Source organism: Pongo abelii, chromosome 21 (genome assembly GCF_028885655.2).
Source record: "Pongo abelii isolate AG06213 chromosome 21, NHGRI_mPonAbe1-v2.0_pri, whole genome shotgun sequence".
NCBI classification, from domain to species: Eukaryota; Metazoa; Chordata; class Mammalia; order Primates; family Hominidae; genus Pongo; species Pongo abelii.
The window spans coordinates 30,607,210-30,633,297 of record NC_072006.2 but is presented as its reverse complement, the minus strand read 5'-3'; the positions used below and the strand labels follow the sequence as shown (position 1 = coordinate 30,633,297).

At 47.2% G+C, this 26,088-nt stretch overlaps 1 protein-coding gene across 1 annotated transcript in view; it reads right to left on the bottom strand.

Moving 5' to 3' along the window:
- Positions 1–635: 635 nt before the first annotated feature.
- The window catches only part of RASSF2 (Ras association domain family member 2), a 45,059-nt gene continuing 19,606 nt past the window's right edge, over positions 636–26,088 (bottom strand). The window contains exons 3-12 of the mRNA XM_002830056.5: positions 23,019–23,109; positions 19,663–19,738; positions 17,503–17,654; positions 13,973–14,061; positions 11,812–11,972; positions 10,956–11,057; positions 9,584–9,635; positions 8,994–9,115; positions 7,112–7,209; positions 636–4,962 (exon numbers count right to left, since the gene is read on the bottom strand). Coding sequence (XP_002830102.2) covers positions 4,893–4,962; positions 7,112–7,209; positions 8,994–9,115; positions 9,584–9,635; positions 10,956–11,057; positions 11,812–11,972; positions 13,973–14,061; positions 17,503–17,654; positions 19,663–19,738; positions 23,019–23,077 — 981 coding nt within the window. The 5' untranslated portion in view covers positions 23,078–23,109 and the 3' untranslated portion in view covers positions 636–4,892. The remainder of the gene's footprint in view (positions 4,963–7,111; positions 7,210–8,993; positions 9,116–9,583; positions 9,636–10,955; positions 11,058–11,811; positions 11,973–13,972; positions 14,062–17,502; positions 17,655–19,662; positions 19,739–23,018; positions 23,110–26,088) is intronic.

Here is a 26,088-nt window from a genome sequence, read left to right as displayed (position 1 = left end):
GGAGGGCAGACTGCTCAAAGTCCACTGATTTAAATGTTAATCTCAACTTAAAAAAAAAAAAAAATTCATAGTAACATCTAGTGTTTGACCAAATATCTGGGCTGCATGGCCTAGCCAAGTTGACATATAAAATTAGATATCATACCTTCCCCATACCATAGAATGGAACTTGGGCCCTAGTCTGAAAATCTTACACTTGGGGAACCATGGGGGGATGCTTCCAACAGAAGCAAGCCCAGGTGCCCAACCCCTGCAGGGTGGCTTAGCCATTTTACAGGTGAGAAACCAAGTCCTAGAGAAAGGATCATTGAGTTGGTCCCAGGGTCCAAGAGCCGGGGGTGGAGTCAGAGTGGAAATCCAGCCTCACTGAGTAGAAGTTCCAAGCTCTTTCCTCCACAACTCCTGGCTCTCCAGAGCCCTCAACTGGCAGCTCCTAAGATAACCTTCTCATTTTACTTCCTATTTGGGACATAACAGCCAGGGCCAAACATGTTCAAACCATAAACTCGGGGAAGAAAATTAACTTATCTGGTGTTAATTCAGGTAATGTTCCTGTCACCCACCTTACAACCACCCTCTCACAACACAGAGCTCCCTCACCCAGCAGTCACACACAGACCAATCCACGGGGCACATCTCTTTGAAAAGTGCTTTATTTCAGTAAGATCTAAGTCAGATGCATTAAAACATATCAAAATGTTACAAAAATGTATGGCTCCCTTACTGAGGCCTTGTCAGGTTATGTTAGATGAGTAAACGCATCAGTGTATAAGTTCAGAACCAAACATTGAATCAAGTCATGTACCATTGCTGAAAGGCAAGTTATAATTAAGTAAGGAATACTTCACAAGGCTAAAACAATTGGGAAAACCCTTCAGAAACACTAGCAATTACACACCAGAAACATCAGACTAGAAACAGTTCTGCGATCTGCAGGGAAGACTCCAAAGGTAAACTGAGGGTTTCCCACCATAGCTTGTGCATCTTGTGCTCAGTTAAATACAGTTAAAACACAAGGGGCACTTAAACACCCCCTTGTGATAGGGCAAAGCTTTCTATTACATCTGGAAGAAGGGGGCGCCACATTCATTCTTATTTTTACATCTCTAGGAAATCATATCCCATCTGAGTGAAGCAAGACTTTGTGCAAAACAATTTTAGTGGAAACGTGAAAATGTGTGCTGCTATATCAGGGACGCTCATGGTGATCTCCTGTCTCCTATCTCATTCTTCACATCATGGTTTGGCTACCGTGAGACACTGAAATTGCCTTATTCATGTGGAAATCTCTCTCTTGGCCAGGCGCAGTGGCTCACGCCTGTAATCCCAGCACTTTGGGAGGCATAGGCGGGTGGATCACGAGGTCAGGAGTTCAAGACCAGCCTGGCCAAGATGGTGAAACCCCATCTCTACTAAAACCACACAAAAAAAATCAGCCGGGCGTGGTGGCGGGTCCCTGTAATTCCAGCTACTTGGGAGGCTGAGACAGGAGAATCACTTGAACCCTGGAGGCAGATGTTGCAGTGAGCTGAGATCGCACCACTGCACTCCAGCCTGGGAAACAGAGCCAGACTCTGTCTCAAATAAAAAAGAAAGAAAGAAAGAAAGAAATCTCTCTCGGCGATGTATCTATGACACCACATTCTCTGTGCTACAGAGCTTTGACATAAACGTGGTTTTTGGTTGTTTTGTTGGTGGTGGTGGTTTCTTTAAAGAGAATTCCGTTTTCTTAAGAGAGCTTCCTGCTCTTCTGTGGCCAATTTCTCTCTCCACCCTCCTGACACTTTGAAGTAACCACTCAACTCCACAGACTTCTTGTTGAGACTTTTTTGCATGGAAAACAGATTTTTTGGGGAGGCATTATATGCTACCGATATTAGGATAAAATGTGTTTACCTAGAGGTTTCTAGGAGAGAGTACTGTTTTCTTTTGGTGAGGGAAGAGAGGATTGTGAAAATATTTCTCTTTGAAGCATGAGCATGTCTCAGATCAAAATCTTGACCCGAGGCCTCAGCATTTTTCTTGCAGATGGGTGACTAATATCCAGAAATCCTCTTGCCTCAACTCAACTCCAAGTTGAAGTCTGTCCAGCCTTGTGCACGTTCTTCACCAATACGTACAGGCAAGACTATCTTTTGTGCTTTTCAGCCTCTCCCCAAGATAATCCTCACCCCCCACCATTTAAGTCATCACCTTCCCTCTCATGTGATCACAGAGAATGTGACCTTGTGCTTAATTCCACCATCCCAGCCAGATAGGCTCAGGTTTTTCTTTCACTTGATCACTTTGTAACATAAGCCCCTCCCAGGGTGGGGGTGGCGGGGAGACAGATGCAGCTAAACTGCTTTTCACAAGTTGGAAAAAAAACCCAACCCTATAAACTGGTCTTTTGTTCTTTACACAATTTCAGGTTCATTGCACGCAATTACATAAACTCCCACAAATCGGTCGAAGAGTTCAAAACCGCAAGACCATGTGATACCAGTGAGAAAATCTGCTCCACACTGTGGCAAAGCGTCTCTGTTTCAACTTCTGCTATTTCAAAGAACCCTTCCAAAACTTCTGATCAGGTTCTTAGGACGTGAGAAATGACCTCTAAAGAGGGCAGGACAAAATGGAAAAGTGTGGTCTGCATTATGTGGAAGTGTGTTGTGTGAGATGGGATCTCCTCTCACTTCCACCCCCTGACCTCCCATCTTTAAAAAGGTGAGTCTGCCTTAGTATTGCTCCCTTGGAAAGTGATCTGGCCAACTGGACATGTTGCAGTATTTCCCCATTTAACACTATCGTAGTGCCAGTGCAAATCAAAGAGAACTCTTACAAGCCAGAAATCGCTATCCAATAAGAGCTAGTGGTTAGTAGTCTGCTTTGTGGAAATTCTTCTCCCAAGTCCTCCAAGGAGAATTACTGGGGCCGACTAAGGCCTTGAACATTCAAAATAAAAATTAGCAGAAGAGAAGTTCTCCAAATCATTTTCTCAATTGCAAAACTCAGGAGGTGTTTGCATTCACAGAACTGTTCTTTCCCAGCTGTAACAAAGGAAGCCTCTCCCGGTGCCCACTCTTTGTCTTCTTACCCCAATTCTGTGCAGTTTGCAGAAGCCCTTCTGGGTTTCCACTCCATGCCCCACAGGGCTGGTGCTGCTGTCCCTATGGAGGAAGGAGACTTGCTATAAAACCCCTGGTGAAATGCCAGGGGCAGCATGCCATCTTTTTGCAGTCTACATTAAGACTACAGCTGTGAGCCTTCTAAAGAAGCCATAGCTATGAATGAGGGGCAGGAGGGTGCCCAGGGCAGAAACATCTCCACCAAAAAGGTCCACCTTCCTTTGGAGGCACCAACCAGGGGCTGTCCTTTCCTCAACTGCCCAGCTCTGCAAACATTCCGTGGAGAGAAGGTGGAGAAGAGATGGGCGGTGCCTCTACCCCAGCTAGGCTCAGAGACGCCTGCTATCAGGAGCTCCTGGTCTTGCTTGGTCGATCTCCACAGCCAGGCACCCAGGTCCAAGCATCTGTCTCCCTCCTCAAACGATATCAGCTGCACTGATGCCCAGCTGCCTGTCAAGCTTCCTGATGGGAGTCCCAGGGCACAGACTGTTCTTGCCCTTTTCTCCCATTGGGGTTGGATCTAAAGATCACATAGGTGGCTGCTCATAGGAGCTGAGGAGAAGCTCCATCCTCCCCATGCATCTTCACCAGGTGGCCTAAAGAGCTTCCCTGAACCCCACACTCAGTAGCAAGATGAGGCTTCATTCTTGGAATGCATCTCCCCACACAAGGTGAGGGCAACTTGCAAGAACCCAGAGGTTGGAAAGAATGAAGTCTTGACGGCAAACATCGCCCCAGCTTCAAGTGCAGGAAGACTTTTGATGATGTGAAGATGGGCTGCATTCAAGGTACCTGTCATTTCTGCAGGTAGCCTCGACATTTCCCTTCAACCTGAAACTTCCTGGCCACCAGGCCACCAGGCCCTGGCCACACTAGCTGGTCAGCACTGTGTACACACCAGCGAGATCTTTGTTTCTTGAGACATTTCCTTCCACTCAAGGAAGCGCCAGAGAGATAGGCTGTCAGCTGGGTACAGAGAAACACACAGGATCTTCTCTGTCTCCTAAAGGTAGCCATGGAGGCAGAGATGGAGGCAGAATCCACTCTTCACAGGTTTCCACATAGAACATCACATATGTCTTTGTCATTTAAAACAATCACGGTTTCCAGTGTAAAAATATGTGGGCTTATTGCATCTACCCCACAGATGGTTTATCTTTTTCTTTCCATCAGACTTGCCGCAGGTTATGTGGCTGTTATTTTGTTAATTTCCAAGGCTCTTACATTCACTGATCCTTCTAGGCATACAGGGAGGATTTCTACCAACATATAAACAACCCAAATGGTGAACCTGGAGAACCCTCTTCCCTTTCTAAACACAGGCAGATATGTGGCTGCTCCCTGGCACTTGAGAGGAGAAATCTTTCCTTCAACCTAAATACCACTCAGATCAGTGGCTCCTCTGATTTTCCTGCTCACGAGCAGCACATGTGCCAAGCTCACGGCTCTTGTGCTGGTTGCCTGGAATTTAATTACATGTGAAAGTATCAGGTAGGCACATGGACACGTACCATGCGTGCACACACATATACACACACACATTTTGGGTCCTCCTTATAACTAAAATCAAAAGTCCTTGTGAGCAGAAAAAAGGAGGGCAGGGGTCCAGGGATAGGGAGCTGTCTGCTGACTTCTACATCCAGCTCCAGGTAGCAATTGATGGCTTGGCTGGAGCTGGGGAGGTTTGTGTCTAAATGTTTCCATGGAAAGAAAGTGCCTAGCTTCCTGGGGGTCTTATGGGCAATGGCGGTTCCTGGGGTGCCCGGATCCCCTCGTTCTCATGGCTCAGATTGTTGCTGGGGTCTCGGCTATCTCCTCCAACCTCTGACGAATCATTAGCCGGAGCACGGTGTACCTGGAGACAAGAAACAGGCTCAGGTGGAGAGCAGCCGGCAACGCACCCCTGCCCAGGATCTTCCCGGCCACCTGGGTAACACCAAGGTCACATCAGGTAACAGAGCGGTCAAGTGCCCTGCTCCTTTGCTTCCATTACTGACCCCTCTTTAGCTACTTTGTTGCTTATGTTCATTTCTACAACACGACGAGAGGAAATAAAGAGGCCAAATCCAAATTAGATTATTTTACTATGGGTAGAACATCTGGCCAAAAAAAAAAAAGGTAAAAAAAACCAACAGCAATAATAAGCATTCTACGAATTCAGTGTGTTTGCTTACTATGTCCAAGACACTATGCATAGTACTTCATATGCACAGTAGCTCATGAACCCTCACCTAGGCTAGATGATATAAAATTGCTAACAGTTGACCCTCTTGGGGATCCTACAAAAATGGCAACTTCATACGGTTCAACCTTATAACAGAACCTGCATTTTGCAGAAGAGGCCATAGCAGCTACTAGGCATGGAGGTCCGTGGCTTGGGGGAGTTCCATTTTCCCATGACTTCCCTGAGCTGTGGCACTGCAGCTACAGGAGTGGGCACTGTTGTGCAGGGATAAATGGACATATTCCTTATGTTCAGGGCTTTGTGCTGCACAGAAAAAGCTATTTTTAAAGTTTAGGACATAGTTGGCTGGGCATGGTGGCTCATGCCCATAATCCCAGCACTCTGAGAGGCCGAGGAGGGTGGATCTCTTGAGGTCAGGAGTTCAAGACCAGCCTGGCTGACATGGCAAAACCCTGTCTCTACTAAAAATACAAAAAAAATAATAATAATAAGCTAGATATGGTGGCGCATGCCTCTAATCCCAGCTACTGGGGAGGCTGAAGCGGGAGAATCACTTGAGTCTGGGAGGTAGAAGTTGCAGTGAGCCAAGATCGCATCACTGCACTCCAGCCTGAGCAACAGAGCAAGACTCTGTGTCAAACAACAACAACAACAACTTTAGGACATAGTAAGTGTTCAGTGTGTTATCAGACTAGTTATGATCATCGATACAGCAAATCCAGCAGTGACTTTATTCTCCAGTGGCAAAAATGAATCATTTATTCCACCATATCTATGAAAGCCAGTCTCTTCTATGACAAAACATAGCAAAGAAATCACAAAATCCTTCCCAGAAAGAAGCTTTATTTTTCAATCCAAATGCAATTTCCAGAAGATAAATGTTACAAAGGGAGGAAGGGGGAGAAGAAAGGATTTTGGAGGCCAGTAGCTCAGGCTACATCCACGGCTAAGACAGCCTTCCTGAAATCCCTGGAACCTCCAGGTCTTGGTTAGCACTCCTTGCCTTCACCCCTTCAGGCAAGGGGTGGTAACACTAGCCCCAGGGACTGCACTATCCCTTGAGGTTACCCCAGACTCTTTTTTTTTCCTTTTGAGACTGAGTCTCACTCTGTCGCCCAGGCTGGAGTGCAGTGGCGCAATCTCGGCTCACTGCAAGCTCCACCTCCCGGATTCACGCCATTCTCCTGCCTCAGCCTCCCGAGTGGCTGGGACTACAGGCGCCCGCCACCACGCCCAGCTAATTTTTTGTATTTTTTAGTAGAGATGGGGTTTCACCATGCTAGCCAGGATGGTGTCGATCTCCTGACCTTGTGATCCACCCGCCTCAGCCTCCCAAAGTGCTGGGATTACAGGCATGAGCCGCCGCGCCCGGCGAGGTTACCCCAGACTCTGCCCAAGTCTTTGTAAATAGTCCCTTCTTCAAACACCCCTCAAAGACCCTCATCGGAGTGAGCATCTGTCTCCTGCTGGGAGCCTGATCATATACTTAAGAAACCAGTATACAGTCACCTTCCCTATTTCTGCATCTAGACCCCAAAGAAATTTTAAACCAACACCTTCTTTTCAGAGTCTTTCCATAAGAGGGAGGACAAGAGACACTTTGATGTCCCACATCAAAATGAGAAGCTGACACAAGAGGTAGATGAACACATTTAACTGTCACGTCCCCACTTGAAATCCAGGTTTGTCAATAGGCAGCTCCCCAAAGAAAGCCCAGGCCCACGCAGCAGCTCAGCACAGTCCCTGTGAGGACCCAGCAGAGGCCCCTCTGTTGAGGCCCCAGGAGAAGTGCACCCAGCGCCCCAGAAGCCAGGCTTACTTGCGCATCAGCTTCTTTACTTCCCGATCTTCTTCCTCCTGGAGCTTCTGAATGAAGCTTTTAAGTACCGGCATCTCGAACTTTATATACTGGGCCACCTAGAGAGAAAGAAGCAAGTCTGTGTGAATGCCCTTCCCGGCATTACTCCAATTCCTTTCAGGGTTGTCCTCATACAAGGCACAAAGCCTTGGGAAGTCTATTTTTTTCAGAAACCCAGGATTTCCTTAAAGGCAGGAGCCAAGTCTCGTTCCTCACCAGGCTGGGAAGGAGTCTGTGACAATTGCATCACTTACATGACACCATCTCATAACTTCTCATTTTTCATGTCATGCATTCGATTCATGATAAGGTGACGCCAAACACAGAAAAGTACTTTCTCTTGACACAGTGATGCAGAGAAAGAACTGAACCCATTATGTTTAATAAGCCCCTTTGTTCTCCCCTAAGAGAATGGAAGGAATCAGCGTTCCGAATGACGATTTGGGTCTCAAGGCTCAAACAAGCATCCAAACATGAACTTGCTTTGGAGAGGCTGTGGGTGGCTCTGGGGTGAGTTAAAGTTTAAAAACAGCGCCAGGCATCATGGTTCATGCCTGTAATCCCAGCACTTTGGGAGGCTGAGGCGGGCGGATCACTTGAGATCAAGAGTTCAAGACCAGCTGGCCAATATGGTGAAACCCCGTCTCTACTAAAAATACAAAAATTAGCCAGGCATGGTGGTGCACACCTGTGGTCCCAGCTACTCAGAAGTCTGAGGCAGGAAAATAGCTTGAACCAGGGAGGTGCCACTGCACTCCAGCCTGGGCAACAGAGCAAGACTCTGTCCCAAAAAAAAAAAAAAGTTAAAAAATGGCTTCCCTTTCCCCACCAGAATCCCCACCCTGCTCTATCAACTCTTCTCCCTGGGATAAGTATATTTCTCTACCCTATTAATGTTGAGCTTGTCCATGTGACTGGCTTTGGCCAGTGGAATGTGTGTGGACATGACACACCAAATCTGAGTGGAGGCTTCACATATGCTTACATGATTTGGCCTGGTTTCTCATGCTCCACCATCTGCCATGAGGAGCACACCCATGTGCAGTAACTACTGCCCCAAAAGCCTGGGCCTCTGGGTGAGTCACACAGTGAAGACTTGAACTCAACCCACACTTAGAGTAGAGCCATTGCTACTAGACCACAGAATCATGGGCAAAAAAGTAAATGTTTGCTGTTGTAAGCTACTATGATTTGGAGATGTTTGTTACTGTGCAAAAGCTGACTATTACATGGCTTACTTCTTGTATTATTTTTTTGTGACAGGGTCTTGCTCTATCTATCACCCAGGCTGAAGTGCAGTGGTACCATCATAGGTCACTGCAGCCTAAACCTCTTGTGTTCAAGTGTTCCTCCCACCTCAGCCTCCCAAGTAGCTGGGACCACATGCACACACCACCATGCCCAGTTACTTTAAAATTTTTTTTGTAGAGACAGAGTTTCGCTTTGTTGCCTGAACTAGTCTCAAATCCCTGACTTGAAGTAATCCTCCTGCAGTGACCTCCCAAAGCGTTGGGATTACAGGAGTGAGCCACTGCAACCAGCCAACTGCTAACTTCCTAGCATTGCTAAAAGAGTGTTTGCAGGCACTTCTCATCCCTCTGACAGTACCCTAGGAAGGCTCAAGCAATTTATTCCTTCTATGGAAATCACTTTCTGCTTGGGCATTCCTCCAGAAACTCCCTCAGGGCACACCTTCAACCTGGCTTCAAGAGAACCTGGTACTGAAGAAGTAAAAGGGGGCATGGTCATTGGTCAACAAAGTCATTCTACACCCCAGTTACAGGTGATCCAACCAAATCCCCACCCTCCTGAGGACAAATCACCTGACCCAAAGGGAACTCACGTCATAGGTGACTTCCTCCACCTGGTCTTTCTCCATTAGGAACACTTTGGAGACCTGCTCACATGGGCCCTGGAGGATTCGGGCAATCAGCGGGTAATCAGTGGCCTTCAGCTTCTGTTTCTCTGCAACCACACACAACCAGGAGCAGCCCTGAGAGGCCTTTCTCACATTAAATAGTGGTCAATGCAGGGGTCCAAATGGACTAGGCACCTTAGGAGATGCTGCCATATAAGTCAGGAGACTGATTTATAAATGAACTATTCCATAGGTGTTGTGAAAAGCAACTTCCTCCCACTCCCCACCCCTCAACAATACCACCATGCCTCAAACTCCTTGGAGAAATTGGGTTTATCTATCCTTAAGAAAATCTAGTTCCTTTTTTAATAGGCAGTTAGGTTTAGAATTTGTTTACTGGCCATATAAGGCAATCCCTAGCGGACTCACACAGCAAGCCCATCAGCCTTGAAGGCAAACAACATTTGGAAGTTTCCAAAACCCAAACAACAAGCAAAGGAGGCAGAGGTATTTTTTTAACTTGCTATTTTGAGTTAATTAGAAGGTTTAAAGTACACTGTGGTCTTCAGACTTACCACCACTCGTATGGACCACGTACAAGGCAAACTCCTCTGCTGAATTCTCAATCTGAAGCAGGAGCAAAAGATACTTGTTGAAAGTTTCTATTTAAACATCCCAACTTCGAGGCTTTTCCTCTTCTTTAACAATGCAAAGCTAAGTCAATTTTAGGCTGTTTTGAGGGGAGAGCTATTTATCTACAACTCTCAAAACTGATGAGAAGATCGAGAAGGCAGATGACTTTATCAATAATACAGTCATGCGCTTAACCACGGGGATGCATTCTGAGAAATGTGTCACTAGGCAATTTCATTGTTGTGCAAACATCATAGAGTGTACTTAAAGAAACCTGGATGGCATAGCCTACTTCACACCTAGGCCATACGGTATATAGCCTATTGCTCCTAGTGTACAAACCTGTACAGCATGTTACTGTACTCAATGCTATAAGCACTTGTAACACAATGGTAAGCATTTGTGTATCTAAACATATCTAAACACAGAAAAGGTACCATAAAAAATGGATTATAATCTTATGGGACCACTGTCGTATATGTGGTGCATCACTGACCAAATTGGTCATTTTGCAGCACACGACTAGGATAGATAATAGCTATCATCTATTGCAATGTGCCAGGCATAGTTCTACAAATGTTAAAGGTTTCAACCCATCAAATGCTCACGACGATACCATAGTGAGGTCCCATTATCCTCATTTTATGATGCCCAAGCAGAGGCAGGGGCAGGTTAAGTAACCTGCCCAATTCATCCAACTAGCAGGTGCTCAGTGGAGACCTGAACCCAGAGCCTGCGTTCTTAGGTTGTTAGGCTACACTGGCTTCCATTAAAAATAAGAACACCTGGTCTCCAAAAGATCTCTGGTCTCCAAGAGATTGTGGAAAACACAGAGCAACAGAACTTTAAAAGCACTCCTGCACTATAATTTGCACATCTATTTAAGTATCATATTTCAAAGTAGGTTTCCCAACTGTGTCCCAGAAGTCAATCTTCGCACTGAGCCCAAAACCAGTCAGCAGGCCCCAGGGTCCTTCTAAAGTAGCCCATAAAGGATTTGAGGGCTGATGTTTCTCAAACTTTAGTAGGCATCCAAATCCCCTGCAGACTTGTTAGATGGCATCCCTGGCCCACCCCTCACAATTTCTGATTAGTGGGTCTGGGGTGGGGCCTGAGAATCTGAATTTCTAACAAGCACCCAGGTGATGCTGATGCTGTGGACTTTGTCCTGGATCGTGAGGATCTAAAGAACTGAAGCCCCTTGCTCAGCATCCCGCAAACCACACAATTTCCATAGCTCCACGCACAACCACTCTAGGGGTCCCAAGGCACACCTGTGACCCCATCTGTGACCAGTCAGCAAAGGGAACTTGCCTTAAATTTGTTGAGCAGCAGCTTCAGGACCTGTGGGGTGGTCATGGTGCTGTTGATGCGGACGTTGGTGACAGAGCCATAGGCTGGTGTGAACACGGATGTCTGTCAATAGAAGGGCCCAGCTCAGGGTGGGAGTGGGAACAAGGACCCAGTGCTAAAATCCAGGTGCGGTACAGGGCACAGTGACAACGATACTCAAAATGTACTCCCTGGGAGCCCCCGGCAGACTGGCAAGCAGCAGGCTTCGTAGACAAAGCAACCCTCGGGGTTTGCTTAATTCAGTTCATGCTCCACACTCAAAAAGACCCTTCCTCTGGGACTTCAGCACAAGGCTGTCTCTGACCACTCTCCCACCATGTACTTGCCTCCGGGGGTAGGATTTGAACAAAGCAGGAGGAAAGGAGGGATCAGCAAGCTCGGGTGGGGTGGGTGGTGCACTGATACCCCAGGTCTGAGACCTGCAGCTCTGCTTCGGCTCTGGGAAAAGCCAGACCATACACCAGCTGGGGGCAAGTGTGCGGGAAGAGGGTAACACGTGGATTTTCTTGGGAGAGACTGATGAGCTGCATTTATGGGGTCTTCAAGGCTACAGCAGGGACTGCTTTGTACAGCCCCACTGAATTCACCCATCACCTGAAGGGGAACCCACAGCGGGACTTTGAGGCTTCTGACCTGGGGTCCCTCAGCCCTCAGGAAGCCAGCAGGGCTTGCAGCCCACCCACAACCCAAAGACTAAACAGCAGCAAACACTTGGCTTCCCAGGCATCCACACCACCCACCATATGGCTGTAGCCCTGAGGTGGCATCTACCCAGGAAGAGGTCTTCCCCACTCCCCTGTCCCCCTGTCCACCTTACCTTATGGTTGTAGAAATGGCCGTTGATGGAGAAGCGGTGGCGTCTGATTCGCCGCTGGTCACTAGGCGTCCTCACATTGCCACGGCGACGCACCCCAACATCACTGCGTGTGCGCATCAGCTGTGGGGTGTCCTCCTGCAGGGGCTTCAGGCCCCTGGAGTCTGAGAGAGGAGAGGGAAATGAACCCTGTCTGTCTGGACCTGGGACATGGCACATGGTCCCCAATTTGTGGCCAGTGCTACAGCACCCACTGTCTCCAAAAATATATATTTTATACAAATAGTATTTTCTGCTGGGGGAAAAACATAATGCTGAATTTACAGAGAAGCTATACAGGGAAAAGTTCAGAGACCAGACTTCAGAGCCGGACTCCCTGGGTTCAAATCCCTGCTCCACAATTGCCGTATATCACTAACCTCTCTGTGCCTCGGTGTTTTTATATATAAAATAGGGATAATAATAATACCCACCTCAGAGGGTTACTGAGGGTTTAAATGAGTTAATATACATAAAGCACTTAGAATAGTGCCTGGCACAGGATAAGCATGATATAAGAGCTAACAAGATACTGCAAACGAACTCTGACACATGCTACCCACGGATGAACCTTGATGACATTACGCTAAGTGCAACAAGCCAATTACAAAACAGCAAATACTGAATGATTCCACTTACATGAGGTATTTAGCGTGTACCTCATATAAGTGTACCTCGTATAATTGAGGTACACTGTAAGTACATTCTAGGTACATTCAAAATTACAGAGACAGAGTAGAATGGTGGTTGCCAGGGGCTAAAGGGAGAAGGATACGGGGAGTTATTGGGAGTTTAATGGGTACAGAGTTTCAGTTTCACAAGATGGAAAGAGTTCTGGAGATGGATGGTGGTGACGGTTGCACAACATTATGAGTGCATTTAATACCACTGAACTGTACCACTTAAAATGGTTAAGATGGTAAACGTTATGTTATGTATATCTTACCACAATAAAAAATCAGAAAAAATAGAACATGTATCTAAAAATATATGGGGTTCCCATGGCATATTTCTATCCTTGTATGTGTATAAATATAAAATATTGACATTAATCACAAGTAGGTTAATCTGCTCTTATTAAAATATATTTAATCCATGTAATATAAAAAAGATTTTGCAAACTGACAATATCTATGAAAATTAAAAATGCATATGGCCTTAAACCCAGAAATTCCACTTGAAAGAATCCTACACGCTGACAAATGTGTGACATGGCACATGTATAGGCCACCGATTGCAAACTTGTTTGTCATAGCAGAGGCTGAAAATGATTTAAATGTCTACCAATAGGGAGTGATTATATAAATTATCCTTTTTCCATACAATGAAATAATGCAGAGCTGTAAAGAATAAGGAAGTTCTTTACAAATTTATATGGAAAAATTCCCCCAGATAAACTGTTAAATAAAAACTGGGGTCTGCACAATGCTACCACTTGTATAACTAGGGGAAGAAAAGAAAACTACAACCAACCAGGCGTGGTGACTCATGCCTATAATCTCAGCACTTTGGGAGGCTGAGGCGGGCAGATCACTTGAGGCCAGGAGCTCAAGACCAGCCTGGCCAACATGGCAAAAACCCGTCACCACTAAAAATACAAAAATTAGCTGGGCATGGTGGTGCATGCCTTTAATCCCAGCTACTCAGGAGGCTGAGGTGGGAGGATCACTTGAACCCAGGAAGCAGAGCCAAGATTGCACTACTGCACTGCATCCTCCTGGGTGACAGAGGGAGAGGGAAGGGAAGGGAAGGGGAGGGGAGGGGATGGGGGAGGGGAGGGGAGGGGGGAGGGGAGGGGATGGGGGAGGGGAGGGGAGGAGAGGGGAGGGAGGGGGAGGGGAGGGAAGGGAAGGGGAGGGAAGGGAAGGGAAGGGAGAAAGAAATTACATCCACCCATAATGATATGTCGGTGTGTTTTGCTTATATTTGCATGGAGTATCCCACAAAGGATGTTCTTGGGATGCTTCTAGGTGGGTGGATGAGGTGGGTGACTTAATTCTCTCCCTTTGTATCTTGAACCATATACATTTTATATTCTCAAAAATAAATAACAGTTTACAACATCTATCACAGCGGTCTTCACACAGTTGGTCCCTAGCTGGAAGCACCCTCTACTTGCATGTACCTGTGGGGCTTGGCATCTGGTCACCCTCCGGCGGGGCATCCACTTCTGAGATCTGAACTTTGGGCACAGTCAGGGGCTTCAGGGTGGTTCTGGGGGTGGAGAAGACAAAGGGGAGGGGGTAGACTAGTTTAACCCCTGTGGAGAGATGCCCCCACACCCGCCGGACCCCACTCCTGCAAGTGGAGCACTTTGCTAGTGCCAGGCTGGGTACTGGCACACATCAGGTGATGAAGGGTGCAGATGGGCTGTGCCGAGCATCTCATGAAAGGCTGGCCCAGCTCCCAGGTCAAGCAGTGGGTGGGGCAGGGGGAGTTCCGGAGGGAGAAGATGTTCTTTTGCAGCATCTGCAGCAACACAAGCATCCAATTCATCAAGCCCAGGATGGAGAATACCAAGGAAAAAAACCCACGTGCTGCCTGCACTGCTTCTAAGCATGTATGGGTTCTATGGCTTATTTGGAAAACTCTAATAATGGCCATTTGTTTTGCAGGGTAAGATTCCAGTTTAGACTCACTGCTGTTGAAGAAATAACTCATAATTGCTTCTGGCATTTAAAAGGAATGGAAAGTAATAGGTTGGCCACAACAAGGGCAGGGGCAGCTTTGGAAGGGACATTGACAGTGTTCTTGGGGTGCAAGGACAGAGTCCTCATCCAAGCTGAAGAAAGAGTTACAAGTAGGCAGTCCAAGCTGAGACCCTAGTTTGCCATCATAACTGGCAAATAACTTCTCAAAGCCAAAGAGGACAAAGGGAGCAGCTCAGAAAAATATCCAAAATCAACAGAGGATTTGGCTAGAAAGGAGAATCATATTTGACCAATTAGGACCAACCCACGGTGAGAAGAGCATGGGCTCCCTGGGACCCAGTAGAGATAAACCTCATGTTCTGGGGAGGATCGTTTTCAGGAAGGACAATTAAAATGGAAAATCTGAAAGAACTTCCTATTGTAATTTAACTCATGTACTTCTGAGCCACAGAGTGGCCCTGGTCAGAGCTTCTGTTTTGCTTATATTTGCATGGAGTATCCCGCAAAGGATGTTCTTGGGATGCTTCTAAGTGGGTGGATGAGGTGGGTGACTAAAGAACACTTGGCACCCAGAGCAGCCACTCCCACTCCTTGATTTAAAGCCCTCATTCTTGCTGGAGCAGGAACCAGTCTCAGCATCCTTTTTTTCTCTCTTTTCTTTTTTTTTTTTTGGTGGGGCAGGAAGACAGAGTCTTGCTCTGTCACCCAGGCTGCAGTGCAGTGGTGCGATCTTGGCTTACTGCAATCTCCACCTCCCAGGTTCAAGTGATTGTCCTGCCTCAGCCTCCTAAGTAGCTGAGATTATAGCCATGTGTCACCGTGCCTGGTTTTTTTTTGTTGTTGTTGATGTTTGTTTTTCTTTTGTAGAGACAGGGTTTCACCATGTTGCCCAGGCTGAATTCCTGAGCTCAAGTGATCCGCCCGCCTCAGCCTCCCAAAGTGCTGGGATTATAGGCACGATCCACTGCACCCAGCCTCAAGATCCTTTCTTAAGACAGTAGTCCAGGCATTCACTGTATTATAGCTGACATCTAAATGACATCATTTACCATTCCTGAAAATTCTACCAAAGTATTTTGCAGGTTTCAAGAGTCAACCAAGACCAGCTTGATGCCACAGAGAAGGGAGAAGAAGTGGGCAGAGTGAAGGACCCCTTAGCAGCCCAAACCAAAGGCCACAGGGTCAAACGAAATCTAAAAAATCATCTCACTTAGGGAATAGAATAGTCTGGGGGTCGGGGTCAGGCTGTGAAATGGGCTTGGCCATTGGAAATCAAATACAGCGATAATACAGTATAGTATAACAAATACAGTACAGTGCAAAAAATACAGCTGGGCATGGTGGCTCACACCTGTAATCCCAGCACGTTGGGACGTCAAGGTGGGAGGACCACCTGACGCCAGGAGTTTGAGACAAACCTGTGCAACATAGTGAGACTCCATTTCTACAAAAAAGTACGAAAATTATCCAGGTAGGGCCAGGTATGGTGGCTCACACCTGTGGTCCCGGAACTTTGGGAAGTCAAGGAGGGTGGATAACTTGAGGTCACGAGTTCAAGACCAGCCTGGCCAACATGATGAAACCCCCTCTCTACCAAAAGATACAAAAATGGCTGGGTTTGGTGGTGGGCACCTGTAATCCCAGCTACTCAGGAGGCTGAGGCATGAATCGCTTGAACCCGAGAGGCAGAGGTTGCAGTGAGCCGAGATCGCATCACTGCACTCCAGCCTGGGCAACAGGAAAAAAAAAGGTCAGGGTGGGGCGATGTGCACCTATAGTCCCAGCTGCTGGGGAGTCTGAGTTGGGAGGATCACTTGAGCCTAGGAGGTTGAGGCTGCAGTGAGCTGTGATTAAGCCACTGCACTCCAGCCTGGGAAACAGAGTGAGACTTTGTCTCAAACAAAACAAAACAAAAACACGGTGATAGTGCTGAAAAGCAGAGCATGAAACCGGCAAAGCTGGATGAAACCAAAGAACCTTAGCCAGACATCCTAGCGCCTATAAGGAGGGCAACAATTTTCCTCCTTAAATCCCCCTGGAAAGAAACCAGACCAGCCCCAGGGCTCGCCACACAGTAGGTTTCTCTCAATTGTAGAGAAACATAGATTTGGCTGTGGAGTTTAGCAAAATGTTCAATGTGGCCAACAGAGAGGGCTTGGTTTTCATTTAAACCAGAAAAAAAAGGTCACTGTGGTTTTGGCTGAGAGGAGAGCACACTCCACCCAGGCTGGGGCCGAAGGCAGTCAGCATCAGCAGGTTTCAGGATGGAGCCAGGCTAGTCACTTGATCCTAAAACTCAAGTCCCAGAAAGACAATAAAGAGGGCATGCCTTGCTAGAGGCATTTGGTGGCGCATTTGGCGGCTTATTCAGCCATGGAGGATAAGGAGGGATGGACTAGGTCTTCCCAGCCCTTCTGGTGGGAACTTAGACTACCACCATCTCACCACACCCTGGCTTCCCGTGTGGTCTGCAGGGAGCAGACCCCTGGCTGATCTCGCTTGGCTGACTCCGACAGAGCCTGACATTCCTTTTCCTCTTCTAGGTTCCCCCAAGATTCAGAGAGCTTTGGTCAGAAGGTTCAAGTCATAAATGCTTTGGAGTGGGGCTATTCTATGAGGAGTGGTCCCAGTGGGGAGGGTGCTGGGGCATGGGGCACCCTGTTAGAAATCTGCAGGCTGGGCCTCACTAGCCACTAGCAACTCCACTCAGAGACTCCTGAGTTCTCCCTAAGGGAGGACTCTGACTCAGCAGCTCCCCTCGTATGACTCAGCAGCTCCCCTCCTGTGACCTCATCAGTGATTGCGGAGGCAGGAAGGGGGCCCAATCACAACCACGTCTGCCCCTTGTTCCTCATTCCAAGGCCAAGGCAGGTGGGCAGTAGAGGTACTAGGAGGAGGAGCCAGGGTCAGGGCTGGCTGGAAGAAGGCAGCATTTATCTGCTTGAGAACACATAGAACCCCCAGGCATCCCGGTCATCTCCCTGCCCCATCTCTCCTCACTCACCCCTGAGCCCCCAGGTTACAGCCGGAGTGCCAGGAGGAGGAGGACGGAGGGGGCCGAATGCGTTCGTTGTCATCCTGCATCTGCAGGCGAATGGGCCGGCGCAGGCCCCAGGAAATGTTCAGGAGCCCCTCCACGATGAACTCGTCTTCTTCCTGCCCACAGAGCAATCAGAGTGGTGAGCCTAGAAAAGCCCCCACAGAAGCCAAGACCATGCTGAAGGACAAATAACACATTCTTCATATGTCCTGGCTGGGGGCCCCCAGATTGTATGCACAGGATAGGGGCAGCTGCCCAGTTCATACCCCAGCTCTGAGAAACTACTCCAGATCCTGAAGCTGACCTCACAGGTCAGCACAAAAGTTGCTGTGAAATTCAAATACGTAGGTGTAAATTATAAAAAGCATTGTTTTTCTTTTTATCCTAATGACTTTTAAAGAAAGTGGAATACATTTCTTAAAATAAGTGAGATTAGCCTTGCTAACAGAAGCAAGAACTGGAGTTAGCTACGTCCCATCCCCTACTATGGAAAATGATGTCTCTTTAGCTATAACATATGTTTAGCAATCCAACCTGGTGGTTGAAGGAAATTTAAAGCAACATTTGCCGAAGTTTATTCTACAGAACACCAGCTCCTCTAGCAGATGAACTGTTGTCTTTAAAAGGGTGTCAGGTGATCATGAGCTGGGAGAGGCTGTGCTAATCAGATTTCCAAACAGCAGAATGTCCCAGGTTCTGTAATAAACTAATGGGCTAAATGACAACTCTCCAACAGTTGAATAAATCTTGCAGGAGTCCCCAATTTATACTCAAAGGTTGCTGACTAATTAGACATTAAATGTAAAACCATTCTAGAGGCATTTATATGTTCTATCCCAAAGAATTGGGACTCGCTTATGACTACGAAATCCTTTAATCATGGAGCACTTTTAATCATTTATTCTATAGGACATAACCCAGGAAAGCTATTTAAGAACTAAAATCTTGCATGGCCCAGCTGCTGATTAGTAAAAGCTTGAAGGACAATCCCTAAAAGAATTAGTTCTCCTCCCTACAGTCTCAGAAAAACCTTTTTGAAGCCATGTTTTATGGGCTGATCGTGTTAGATCTGGGTCATGGGACACATCTTTAGGACAAGCCCCGTAGGTGAAAATGACATCAGCCCATTGAGCAACTAACTTGGGCCCCAAAATCATCCTCAAAGAGGGCGGAAGGAATAAAAGAAGGAAGGAGAGAAATGAAACAATTTTAGGGCACTTAGGAGTCTCGGGGAGGAAGGCTTTATGTAAACATAGGCAATTTACATGGCCTTCCCCTGCTCAAGGTGGGCATCATTCCTTTATACAATTGTAGGTCAAAATTTAACCCAAAACAGGATTTTGTCTAAGTGGAGTGGTTTGAGGGACACAGAATAGGCCACTACATCCCACATACTGTCCCCAAGCAACCTGCCCCAGCAGCTGAAATTCCACCATCTGTTATCTGTTTCTATGGATTAAATCGCCACAGCTTGATAACCTGAAAATGTCTTTCAAAGGGCATTACACATATGGACCTTTTTATCAGTCACAGGCGCTTGAGTATACAGTACCCTACCAGACTCCTTTATAACTCATCATCTATCTGATAACAGGCTTTAGAGAAATGGATACAGGATGAGTAAGCTCAGTTTTGGGATGGGAATCAGATGAATAACAAAAGCAACCTAGGATGACCAGGCGTGGGACAGGCCAAGTGCTACCATTGAGAGCTTATGTGCTTTGCTCAGGTCACTGCAGTGATAGGACTTGGGCCCAAGTGTTTAAACACAGAGGACTGGGTGGGGTTCCCGAATTGCCCCATGAGAGAACGTCTGCTTGGGAGCCACCTGGAAAGGTCATTTCATGGATGCTCCCTCTGGAGAATCTCCCCCATGAGACTGGGCTAGCCCAGCCACACTTCTACAGGAATGTCTCTGGAACACATCTCTGAAACATTCATCCTTTTTGAAACAAAACTGGGCCTGTAGTCTTCTTCCAAAGAACCCCAAGGACTCTACCTAGCATCTTAAATGAGAAGCAGGAGAGGCAGTGTTCTCTTGGGATCTCAGGGACCTTCAGACCCAGGACACATGGTGACAAGGCCTGGACTAGCCAATCAGGGCCTTCCCTGGGGACTCCTTACCTCCCGGTGCCGGAGCTGTAAATTCTGGCCTTCATAGTACAAGTTGTAGGTCTTCAGATGCAAGAGAAGTTCATTTCTTAGGGGAAAAAATAGAACAGGTATAACATTATCAGCTGAAGCCACTTATAATGTAGTTGTTCCCTCTTTCTCTCACCTCTCACGTGGCCTTCAGTCACCCCACTTTGGGTAATTGTCCACATGTACATACACACACATGCACACACACACAGAGTTCTGCCGCCACCACCCCATAACCATCATCCCCCAGGATCAAAGTCAAGAGTGAGCACCACCCCAGAACAATGCTGAATGTAAGGAGCAACTCCAGGACACCAAGGCAGGCCTCATCTACCAACAATACTCCCAAACTCAAGCTGAATAAGCAGGTGTTAATAAGCCATGGATTCACTGAGGCAAACACTTCAGAGCCCACAGACAGCGATTCTCCTGCCTGGCTGTGGCCTCTTCTCCCTCAAGCACGCTGTGAGTGAGGAAAGGACAATAATGACAGGCCTTCACAAAACTCAGAAGGCCAGGCATGGTGGATCACGCCTGTAATCCCAGCACTTTGGGAGGCCAAGACTGGCGGATCATTTGAGGTCAGGAGTTCGAGACCAGCCTGGCCAACATGGTGAAACCCCATCTCTAATAAAAATACAAAAAATTAGCCAGGCGTGGTGGTGCACGCCTGTATTCCCAGCTACTCAGGAGGCTGAGGCAAGAGAATCACCTGAACCTCAGAGGCAGAGGTTACAGTGAGCTGAGATCATGCCACTGCACTCCAGCCTGGGCAACAGAGTGAAACTCTGTCTCCGAAAAAAAACAAAAGACTCAGAAGCTTCCAGGCTGTTCAGAAGTGAAATGAGACAGGTTTGAGCCACACTAACTTATGCTTCATAGACATGACCTTATCATGTGTTTAAAAACTTGCGGCCGGGAGCAGTGGTTCACGCCTGTAATCCCAGCACTTTGGGAGGCTGAGATGGGCGGATTGCCTGAAGTCAGGAATTCAAGACCTGTCTGGCCAACATGGTGAAACCCCATCTCTACTAAAAATACAAAAAAAAAAATTTAGCCAGGCATGGTGATGTGCACCTGTAATCCCAGCTACTCGGGAGGCTGAGGCAGGAGAATGGCGTGAACCTGGGGGGTGGAGGTTGCAGTGAGCCAAGATCGCGCCACTGCACTCCAGCCTGGGCAACAGAGCGAGACTCCGTCTCAAAAAAAAAAAAAAACTTGCAAACCCCCATCAGCATCAGAATGGGTGAATAAAGGAAGCAATAGCCACACAACGGAAAACTATCAGCGAAGAGAATGTGAATGAACTACACAACTACACGCATGTGTCTGACTCATGGGAATTATAGGATATGTGCTTTTCTTGTGTCTAGCTTCTTTCACAAAAAAGCACAGATCATATTCCGTTGATATAAAGTTCAAAATGGAGTGTTAGAATTCAGGATAGTGGTTCACCTTGGGGAGTAGTGACAAGAAGTGGGCATGAGGTGGCTTCTGGGCCCTGGCAATACTTTTTCAGTTCTAAAAATTAAAAACTAAAAACTCTTAGAAACTCCCCCTCTGAGCCCAGTACTGGACCTCCTTAGCCACCAAGTTTTCCAAGTGGCTGCACTGGGAATACAGCTCTACTGCACGTGGCCAGAGAGGAGATTTCACCCTCTTTGTGATCAGGGAAATCCCTCATCAACCCTGAGAATGCACAAGTCAAGTTTCATCTGAAAGTACATGTTTTGCACTCCAGGTGGGATGAGAGGGGAGAGAGGTGGAGGGGGCCACTATGCGCTTTTGTCTAGTCTCAAGTAAGAGGTGGCAGAGTTCAGCCTCTCTGAGCCCAGCCATTCAGTGGAGAGATTTTGGACCACACCAGGAGTCAAAACCCACTGGAAATGCCAAGAAACTCCTGACAAGTTAAACCTAGATAAATCAGCGTGATTCTATGCAAGCTGAAATGAATTTGTGGAAAATGTGATTCCAAATAACCCAAGGCAAAAGGCCATTTGGTACTTTTGAACACACAGATCTGAAACTGGGATAGAAAATCACTGGTTGGTAGAAGTCCCTGGGGAAATCTGTCCACAAAGAGATAAGAATGGTCAGATGTTACAAAACATGTGTCAAGTGTGCCTAAGGACTTCAAACAATTTAGTCTCAGATAAATTAAATATTTCATTAAGATAGGGAAATTCTGGCTGGGCGCGGTGGCTCACGCCTGTAATCCCAGCACTTTGGGAGGCCAAGGCGGGTGGATTACCTGAGGTCAGGTGTTCAAGACCAGACCGGCCAACATGGTGAAAGCTCACCTCTACTAAAAATTAAAAAATTAGCTGGGTGTGGTGGTGCATGCCTATAATCCCAGCTACCCAGGAGGTTGAGGCAGGAGAATCACTTGAACCCAGGAGGCAGAGGCTGCCGTGAACTGAGATCACGCCACTGCACTCCAGCCTAGGTGACAGAGGGAGATTCCTTCCAAAAAAAAAAAAACATAGAGAAATCCTATTCCTATGCTGGAACTTCCAATTCAAGGGTCTATTTTGGCTCAAGCCCAGTCACATTAGCGAAAAGCCTGAGCTCAAGAGACTTTAGTACACAGAAAGCAATTAAATCGTCCCCTTCTATTCAGAGGGCACCTGTGCCAATTTTAGCCAGAACCGGAGCAGCCCAGGGACACACTACCCCAGCCAGGACTCCCCGGGAACACCACGGGCAGGAGGGGGAGCAGTGTCTGAGTCTGTTCTGGCTGCTGGACCATAGACTGGGTGGCTTCTAAACAACAGAAATTCATTTCTCACAGCTCTGGTGGCCAGAAAGTCCAAGGCCAAGGTACAGTCAGTGTCTGGTGACAGCCCTGTCCTCACAGAGAGAGCCTTCTCACTGCATCTTCACACTGTGGAGGAAAAACAATCTCCCTTGGCCTTTTATGAGGGTACTTAGATCTAATCACATCCCAGAGGCCCCACCTCTTATACCTGCACCTTGGGGTGAAGTTTCCACATAGGAATTTGGGGGAGACACAAACATTCAGAAGATAGCGAACTGCCACCAGCCAACTCCTCCTCCTGGAAGCCTTCCAGGACACCACATCTTTTGAGCCCCCAAAGGTTCTGCGTCTTGACTTTACTTCACCTCCAGGCCAGGCTCTCGGGGCATGTTTTTATCTATAGCAGCAGCCCTGAAGCTCTTACAAGTCCAAGTTCAGCTGCTTGGCTCCTTCCCCCACTCAGGAGCCCCGCCAGTCTGATGTACAGGGGAGGCCCCTCTGCCAGTGGCTGCCGTCCACCCACAACATCCCAGCACAGGACTGGTCACTGAGGACAAAACACCCTAGCAAAACATCTTACTTGGAAATGTATTTATCTTGTCCACACGGGACTAGGGATGTTTGGTGGCTGTAGTCCATTCTTCCTTTCTCTTTTCATCAGAAGGAGAGGCCTATATTTGGAAGGGGAAGACAGAGGTTAAAGTCAGGTTGTGTCCTTGGGAACTCAGCAGAACTTGGGGTGGGGAGGGGGCAGAAAATTGGATGCCATGGCTCTCCATTCCTCCCCACCCAGATCCACAGCTAACACTGACCCAAGGCTGTGAGAGGCAACACTGCTGGCTGCTGCCTCAGCTTGCCACAGCCTCTGAGAACAAACACCCAAAGGAAAGATGACAACCCTTGGACAATCCAAGCACAAATGCCCCAGCCACAGAGCACACTGACACCCACATTGGTTCCAAGGACGACTGACGAGTCCTCCTCTCTGAAGAGACTGTCACAACACAGAATAGAGAGTTATCTCAGGGACAGCCTGATTCTACTGAGGTCTACTGAGGATGGGTAGACCACCTAAAAATGCCCAAATACAGCGGAGTGCAAGAAATCACAGTATTTGTCTACAGACACCACTAAAATATTACAATGTGAAAGACAATTTAATTATAACAATACATTACAAAAACACAGGTAACAAAACTATGGGTCTAATTTTGTTTAAAATCTATGTAAGTATAAAATATGCATATATATACACACATTTACATGTATAAATATTTATTCAGATAGGTATATATATATATATATATATATATATATATATATGTCAGGATTTCTCAACCTTGGCACTATTACCATTTGTTTTGTTTTGTTTTGTTTTTTGAGAAAGAGTCTCACTGTCTTCACCCAGGCTGGAGTGCAGTGGTATGATCTCGGCTCACTGCAACCTCTCTCTCCCAGGTTCAGGTGATTCTCTTGCCTCAGCCTCCCAAGTAGCTGGAACTACAGGTGCCCACCGTCACGCCAGGCTAATTTTTTGTATTTTTAGTAGAGGAGGGGTTTCACCATGTTGGCCAGGCTGGTCTCAAACTCCTGACCTCAGATGATCCGCCCGCCTCAGCCTCCCAAACTGCTGGGATTACAGGCGTGAGCCACCGCGCCCAGCAGCACTATTACCATTTGGAGCTGGCCCATTCTTTTTTAATTTCTATTTGTAGAGAAGCGATGTCACTTTGTCACCTGGGCTGGGAGTGCAGTGGCATGACCATAGCTCACTGCAGCCTCAAATCCCTGGGCTCCCTCGATCCCCCTGTCTCAGCCTCCCGAGTAGCTGGAACTACAGGTGTGCCCCACCACCGCTGGCCTTGGACTGTTCTTTGTCGTGGGACTGTCTTGTGCATTTCAGGTGTTTAGCAGCATCTCTGGCTTCTACTCACTAGATGCCAGCAGCACTACCCCAGTGACGATGACCAAAACTGTCGCCAGACACTACTAAGTGTCCCCAGGGGCAAAATCACACTACTCACAACAGCCCAAAGGTGGAAGCAACCCAAGTGTCCATTGAAGGATGAGCAGATAAACAAAATGGAGTATATGCATCCAGTGGAATATTATTCAGCCTTAAAAAGGAAGGAAAGGCTGGCACATGCTAGAACATGGGTGAACCTTGAACACATTATAACAGGCCACACCCAAAAAGAAAAATACCGTATGATTCCACTTTTATAAGGTACCTAGAGTAGTCAAAATCAGAGACTGATTTTATAGAATGGTGATTCTTCAAAAAGTAGAACAGTGGTTGCCAGGGGCTGGGAAGAAGGGGAAATGGAGAGTTTCTTAATGGCTACAGAGTGTGCAAAGGAAGAGAGTTCTGGAGATAGACGGCGGTGATGGTTACACAACATGTGAAGGTACTTAATGCCACTGAACTGGACACTTTAAATGGTTAAGATGGTAAACTTTATGTGTATTTTACCACTATATACATATATACGTATGTGTGTGTGTATATATATATATATATTTTTTTTTTTTTTTTTTTTTTTTAGACAGAGACTCACTGTTACCCAGGCTGGAGTGCAGTGGCATAATCTCAGCTCACTGCAGCCTCGACTTTCCCAGGCTGGAGTAATCCTCCCACCTCAGCCTCCCAAGTAGCTGCGACTAAAGGCATGTGCCACGATGCCCAGCTAGTTTTTTGCATTTTTAGTAGAGATGGGGTTTTGCCATGTTGCCCAGGCTGGTCTTGAACTCCTGGACTCAAGCAACCTGCTTGCCTCGGCCTCCCAAAGTGCTGGGATTACAGGCATGAGCCACCGCACCCAGCCCACAATATATTTTTTAAGTGGAAGAGGGAAGCATAGGAACCAGTATTACAATGACACAATGTGAGACGGATTCGACCTCCTGGAAGAAGGATCCATGACCCGAGGGACACAGACAGCCTCTAGAAGCTGGAAAAGCAAGAAAACAGACTTGTCTTAGAGTCTCCAGAAAAGAACACATCCCTGTTGATACCTTGATGTTAGCTCAGTGAGATTCGTGTCAGACCTTGGAACTACAGAACTGTGAGATAATCAATTAGTGCTGGCCAGGCATGGTGGTTCATGCCTATGACTGCAATACTTCGTGAAGCCGAGGCAGGAGGATCACTCAAGGCCAGGAGTTCGAGACCAGCCTTATCAACAGCAGGAGACCCCGTCTCTACAACAAAATTTAAAAATTAGCTGGATATGGTGGCACGCACATGTAGTCCTAGCTACTTGGCAGTCTAAGGTAGGAGCATTGCTTGAGCCCAGGAGCTCAGGGCTGCAGTGAGCTATGATCATACCACTTTACTCTAGCCTGGGCAACAGAGTAAGACGTTGTCTCTTAAAAAAATAATAAAATAAGGCCAGGCGCAGTGGCTCACACCTGTAATCTCAGCACTTCAGGAAGCCGAGGAGGGAGACTCGCTTGAGCCCAGGAGTTCAAGACCAGCCTGGGCAACATGGGGAGATCCCATCCCTACAAAAAATAAAAAATTAGCCAAATGTGGTAGCGTGCACCTCTGGTCCCAGCTACTAGGGAGGCTGAGGCAGGAGGATAAATTGGGCCCAGGAGATCAAGGCTGCAGTGAGCCACAATCACGTCACTGCACTCTAGCCTGGTCG